This window comes from Suillus paluster (genome assembly GCF_016628075.1).
Source record: "Suillus paluster strain FC165 chromosome Unknown EDB91scaffold_5, whole genome shotgun sequence".
Classification (NCBI taxonomy): domain Eukaryota; kingdom Fungi; phylum Basidiomycota; class Agaricomycetes; order Boletales; family Suillaceae; genus Suillus; species Suillus paluster.
The window spans coordinates 57,671-64,316 of record NW_024537565.1 but is presented as its reverse complement, the minus strand read 5'-3'; the positions used below and the strand labels follow the sequence as shown (position 1 = coordinate 64,316).

The 6,646-nt window shown below is 45.6% G+C and overlaps 2 protein-coding genes across 2 annotated transcripts; one reads left to right on the top strand and one right to left on the bottom strand.

Annotated features, from left to right (window-relative positions):
• Positions 1-386: 386 nt before the first annotated feature.
• EDB91DRAFT_1234724 (uncharacterized protein) lies at positions 387-4,164 on the top strand (the record flags this gene model as incomplete). The annotated part of the gene is made up of 12 exons (XM_041321238.1): positions 387-756; positions 821-1,335; positions 1,397-1,528; positions 1,677-1,885; positions 1,938-2,067; positions 2,446-2,621; positions 2,671-2,696; positions 2,718-2,767; positions 2,814-3,257; positions 3,424-3,499; positions 3,549-3,893; positions 3,935-4,164. The coding sequence occupies 12 exons, from the start codon at positions 387-389 to the stop codon at positions 4,162-4,164; spliced, it is 2,703 nt and encodes a 900-aa protein (XP_041181973.1).
• A 924-nt stretch (positions 4,165-5,088) lies between these two features.
• Positions 5,089-6,359, bottom strand: EDB91DRAFT_1078083 (uncharacterized protein; the record flags this gene model as incomplete). Its single annotated transcript, XM_041314981.1, has 4 exons — positions 5,089-5,186; positions 5,235-5,366; positions 5,420-5,484; positions 5,767-6,359. The coding sequence occupies 4 exons, from the start codon at positions 6,357-6,359 to the stop codon at positions 5,089-5,091; spliced, it is 888 nt and encodes a 295-aa protein (XP_041181972.1).
• Between the last annotated feature and the right edge of the window lie 287 nt (positions 6,360-6,646).

The following is a 6,646-nucleotide window of genomic DNA, read 5'->3' as shown; positions in this document are numbered from 1 at the left end:
GAGTTCTTCTTCAAGAACCTTGTCGTCAGCAGCTTTTTGAGCTTTGGTGCGTCTTTTCCTCTTTGCATTTAGAACGACCTGACCAGGATGGGCATTAGCGTTTGATGCGCGGGTTTGACGAGCAGTGACACCAGTTGTCGAAGACATTATACGTGTATTGACGGAAGCAAGGCAAAGTATTGCTAGTGATGGGAGAAACTCGGCTTAGTACGTTTAACTTTCAATAGAATTTGTAGGTACAGTGACCAAACAAACATTGAACTTTCGCAGGCCTTCTCAGCTACTCGCCCATGCAGCTTGCTACTATGCGTCAGCCCTAGGCCCCAAAACGCGACATCAGACTCTTGTTATCTTTCTCACTCGCCTCTATTTTGTTCTGCATCACAATGCCTGCCAGTGGGACAAACTCCTACCATCGCCCGGACCACAGCACACTCCAGCTTCCTTGTGGCCATCAGAACTGCCAGCGGTATTTCAAGACTGCTGCTGGAAGGACAAAACATAGGCTCTCAGCCCATCCGACAATCCCACGTCCCGTCCCGTCTCACCATTCAGTTTCTCCCGAGCTTCCGGACCCAGGAAACGACCAGCATCGTGAAGAAGACATCCCACGTGCTGATGATGTTCCTTTTGACATTGATCATGATCAGCCCGATTTTGAAATCCCCAGGATGTCATCTCCACTTCCGGATGTCAATGCAGAATTCTTTGGACCGGGGAATCATTTTTATCGAAATTACCATAAGGATCTTGATGGTATGTGATTTTTTGCACTTCTCGCAAATCTGTAAAATAATGTTTGACGGTCCGCTTTTTTAAGGTCGGCCTTGTGATGAAAATGGTGCATTTCTTCCCCCAGGAACTCCACCATCCCCACCTGTTGCACGTCCTGCCGATGATTGGACCCCATTTCGTAATCGAACGGAATTTGAAACCGCTGAATTCCTATACACTCGAGAGCAGATGTCCGGCCCTCAAATTGACACCTTACTTGACCTGTGGGCCGCGACACTTGTGAAATACAATGACCGTCCGCCGTTTGCCAACCACAAAGACCTATACCATACAATTGATAGCAGTCCACTTGGAGACGTGCCGTGGCAGAGTTTTTCCGTCAAATATTGCGGTGACATACCAGACGTCGATGTTCCGCCGTGGATGAACAGCTCTTACGATGTGTGGTTTCGAGATCCTCGTGAAGTCATCCGCAATATGCTCGCAAACCCAATGTATGCCGACGAAGTGGATTATCAGCCTTACCGCGAGTACACATCAGCGACTGATGAACGCCAGTGGAAAGACTTCATGTCTGCTGACTGGGCATGGGATCAAGCAGTAAGTGTTTCTTTTAAAACATTCCAGCACAACACATGTACTAAAGCATCATTGGATACAGGATGAAATTTCCAAGGATCCTGACACAGTTGGGGCAACCTTCGTTCCCGTCATTCTCGGCAGCGACAAGACAACAGTATCAGTCGGCACTGGCAACAATGCATACTACCCGCTATATCTATCCATTGGAAATGTTTGAAATAATGTCCGTCGCGCACACCGAGATGCAGTGGCTATCATAGGGTTTCTCGCTATGCCAAAGTGTAAGATTCTTTTAATTTCATGTCATTTACAGGTGCTAATGATCGGTTTTATATAAAGCTACTTGAGCACATTCTGAGGATCCAAGGTTCCGAAAGTTTCGCTGCCAACTCTTCCACTCTTCTCTGTCAAAAATCCTTCAGACGCTGGTACCTGGAATGACGAAACCCGAAGTAGCTCGTTTTGGAGATGGTCACTTCTGTCGCGTTATCTATGGACTTGGACCCTATATCGCTGATTATGAAGAGCAAGTCCTGTTAGGATGCATCGTTAAACGTTGGTGCGCAAGGTAAGGTGTCTCCAAGTCTCACACACTATTTGCCGCTCATCAACCTGCAAAGGTGCCTCGCACCACGTCTTAACCTCGATCAAGATGCCTTGTACCATTGTCGTGAATACGTGGATGCTCTGGTGGAGGAAGGGACTCTATTGGAGATCTGGGATGATTATGGGATCGTTGGCGACCTTGTAGTGAGTGGTTCTTCCTTTTTGATGGGTTTTTATTGGACGCTTGCCGTTGTTGGAGACTGGGGTCACAGTTTCCCCTGAGCCCATTACATTCAATGGGCGAGTTTTTCTGGCTCCCTCAACTGGGGCCACAGTCTCCCCTGAGCCCATTACAATCAATGGGTGAGTTTTTCCAGCGCCCTCGACTGGGGTCACAGTCTCCCCTGAGCCCATTACAATCAACGGGCGAGCTTTTCCGGCTCCCTTGACTGGGGCCACAGTCTCCCCTGAGCCCATTACAATCACTGGGCGCATTTTTCTGGCGCCCTTGACTGGGGCCACAGTCTCCCCTGAGCCCATTACAATTACTTCGAAGTTTGCTCATTGTATTTAATTTTCTAGCCGTTTACCAATGATTTCCCCCGCGCTGATATAAACCAACTCATCGCTCCCGACCTTCTCCACCAGCTCATCAAGGGAGCTTTCAAGGATCATCTTGTAGATTGGGTGGAGAAGTATTTGATACTGACCCACGGAAAACGCGAGGGTCAACGAATCATGGACGACATTGACCGAAGGTGCGCTTCCTCATTCTTGGCTGGAGACGCGCTCATTTATATATAACAGAATCGCAGCTGTCGCACCCTTCTCAGGTTTGTGACGCTTTCCTGAAGGACGAGGGTTTAAACAGTGGACCGGCGATGATTCAAAAGCACTGATGAAGGTTCGTTTTTTTTTAATTCTCAATTCTTACTGCTGATTGTTGATAGGTCTATTTGCCCGCAATCGAGGGCTATGTCCCATTGGACATTGTGCGTGCATTCTGCGCTCTTTTAGAGTTCTGCTACCTCGTGCACCGCAACATCGTTACACAAACGACCCTCACCGAAATTCAAGATGCACTTGCCCGATTCCACCACTACCGTGAGGCATTCCGAGATGCTGGCGTCGTTTCTACATTTTCCTTGCCGCGTCAACACTCACTCAAGCACTACGTCCAACTCATCCGACTTTTTGGCGCCCCCAACGGATTGTGCTCCTCGATTACGGAGACCAAACATATCAAGGCAGTAAAAGAACCTTGGAGACGCTCGAGTCACTTCAATGCACTCGGGCAAATGCTTCGAACCAACCAGCGGCTAGATAAGCTCGCTGCTTTGCACGCTGACTTCACCAAGCGCAATATGTTGGACGGCACGTGTTTGTCTGCAATTGTGGCAGCTCTTCATAGGTATCAAATTTTATTTTCTAATTTAACGATGCTAACAAATGTTCGTTTCTCTTCTGACAGGACCATTTCACGATCCCGGTGATGTGGGAGGCACCGATTCTCAAGCTGCTGACGGTGCACTTCCAGCAAACGGCTCAAATATCGACGAGGAAGGGGATGACAACGGCGAAGTGGACGATGGTCCTACCGTGCTACAAGCGCATGTTGAGCTTGCGCGAACACCACGTACGTTCGTCAGATCGAAATCCCCCGTTTAATACTAACATCATTATAGAACGAAAACGTGCAAAAACTGTGGCTGCCCTCGCAGCAGAATTAAACATAGCGCATCTGCCTCACCTCCTCCGACAGTTCCTCTTCGAACAGATACATCGAGACGACCCTCAAGATCTCTCCGAAGTCCCCGAATTCCACTTTCCCGGCTATGACGGCAGAATATCTGTCTTTAACTCGGCATCCTCCAGATTCTATTCGCCGAGTGACCTCAGCGGTATTGGTGGTATACGCACTGAATACATTCGCGCATGTCTGCAGTGGCGAAACGAATATGCACGGAACGACTGCGTGTTTGTTAACACCAACCCAGACCTCGAGGGAATGCGAGGATTCAATGTTGCTCGTGTTTTATGTTTTTTTTTTTTTTTTCCTTTAATTTTCAAGGAATAACTTATCCCTGCACAGTTATCCGGTGGTTTGACACCATTGGCGACTCTCCTGACGAAGATACCGGGATGTGGGTGGTGCGGCTGGCCTACCATGCCAATCATGCCCCGCATATGTCTATCATTCATATCGACTCGATTTATCGCGCAGCGCATCTAATTCCAATTTACGGTGCACAGTTTGTTTCATATGACCTCAGATACTATCAGTCTTATGATACTTTCTGAGCTTACTATGTAAATAAGTATGCAGATCACCATGCCTTCGAGATTGCTTTTTAATTTTTTAAACACTTTTTCAAGCTTTATTGTTTGTTCGTACTTAGTGTGCAATTCCATCTCTTTTTCTGTCTTTTTCGTCTGATCCGCCTGGACCGCCTTTTTTAACACTTGTCCAACTTTTCAACAAACGACTTTAATTCACTTGCCAGTCAAAAGGCCAAAAAAAGGTACAATAAGTTTATTAAGTGCAATCAAGAGATCTGTGATTTTCCTGATGCACCCCATCCTGTCATTCTGATATATCAACCACGACAATTGTTATTTAATGGTGATACATAAATGCTCTAGTCAGTCAGTCTCTGGGAGTGATGTATCAGTACATATGTAACATATCTTCCCAGCAGATACCAGCACTGGCTGATACATCAGTGTGTATCCTCATTTTGTGCCCTGGGACAGTCATTTACAGTGTCACATGATGTGACACTGTAAATTAGTGATGTTCCGGCCCAGCTTCAATCCTCGGGCCAGCCAAAGCCGGGCCTAAATAAGCCCCTCGAGCAGACTATGACTACATCAGCAAACTACAATGTTCTGTACAGAGCTGTACAGTGCCACACTACATCAGCAAACTACAATGTCACCTTGCGGAGCAAGGTCACTTCAATGTGGCATTTTCTGCAGATTCAAAATACAGACAAATATGTGATTAAGGAAAACCAGAAAACCTGACACACTGAGGATAAATATGTCATCCCAAAATCCGGAACATCCCAGTCTCACGGATTGCATTAACTCCCATGATGCAAGTAAGTAAATAACGAAGAACATTAGACAACATGAGTCAACCATTGTGTGGTACTGTTGATCCCAGAGAATCAGACAACAAACCGCACCGCTGTATAAATACATCAAGCTTACCGGATACCATCACATCTCAAGGGCTGCTAATATCTCAGTGGCAATGTCATTGTCTTCCAGGAAGAACTGTGTATAACTGCAAAAGTTTACAAGGTACAAAATTATAACTAGGAAAATGGTCAATCATAACCACCTGAGATTAACACTCAACATACCAGGTAGTGCTGGATGTCCGCGAAGTTCTCGTGCCATAGCTGTGATGTCAATTGCTGCGTGATAATCGCTCAAGAGCCAATTGCAGCAAGGGAAGGTATGAAAATGACTCAATCCTCGTGTCTGAGTCTCAGCTATAAGTGATTAATGTTAACATGGACTCACAAGTTATAGTGTAATTAAAGACCTATCAAGAATGTGCCCAATAATGCGGATGGCAAGTTGTTTTGCATTTTAATCGATGTTGTGTGACTGAACAACACGAAGTTTATATCACCAAACACAAAGACTACGATGGTGACATCATATTGAGTAAACTAAGGATGTCGTAAAATTACATAGGTATTAAATGGTAATGATGCAATGTCACTTTCTAGCCGTGCCTGTGTTAATTTTCCGTAAGACACAGTCTGACATTTGGCCATTGAGAATGCCAGCCGCCAATATACCCTGGGCTGTGTTCACCTGGATGATCCCAACAATTCATTTGAATTTCTTTAGCGCACTCGAGGAGACAAGGATGACATCACTTACTGATGCGTTTCGTCAAAACATTTTTTGGTATCCTTTACTAGTTCATCAATTCTTCCATCTTCGATGTGCAGATCCTTGGAGGGATGTCGAAGAAATAAATCTTTATTGAAGTCTCTCAACAACCTTATTGATTCTTGTCCATGGCTTCTGGACAATGCAACATACACGTTAAACGGTGACAATGAAAAACATGTTGTCTTGCCGATGTCGACCAACACATATTCAATGGTCTGACCTTGAGATTTGAAATCTGTAAAAGCATAGGCAGGCACTAATGGCAATTGATGTTGTGTGATTTGGGTCACTGGTGAGGAGCCAATAGAGAATTTGTACTGCACTGGAGTTAATGGTACGTGGCGAGGATGCAGGCCTGGTAATGGAGGTAGCTTGCAGAAGTCCAGTTCCAGAATAACCATTGCTGGTGGGTAGTGCAAGAAAACCTTGCGTTCAGCAATAGCCTCTGTTGAAATTGGATCCTCCCTCACATCTAAAATAATATCGGCTACACATCCTTGAGATCCATTGGAGAGATTGGCGGTAGTTGCTAAGTTGTGTGTAACCATGACTCGCATGCCTTTCACCAACTGAATCATTGTAGGAAACTGTTCAGTATCTTTTAGAGCCATATGAGCAACCATAAGGTGTCCACGGGGATCCAACAATGTTTCTCTGTTGCACGATTGTTTCATCGAGTTTGTACACTGTTACGAGGCGTGATGAGTACAGCATCTCTCCATGGAATACTCATAAAATCGGGAATGGAACAGTCTTCTGAAGTTAATACCAATTGCAGGATTTCAGTAAGGTTGTCATTTGTACATGCACTGATTCTGGCATGATCAAGAATATTGACCCATGTTGGATCAGTGATGCGAATCTG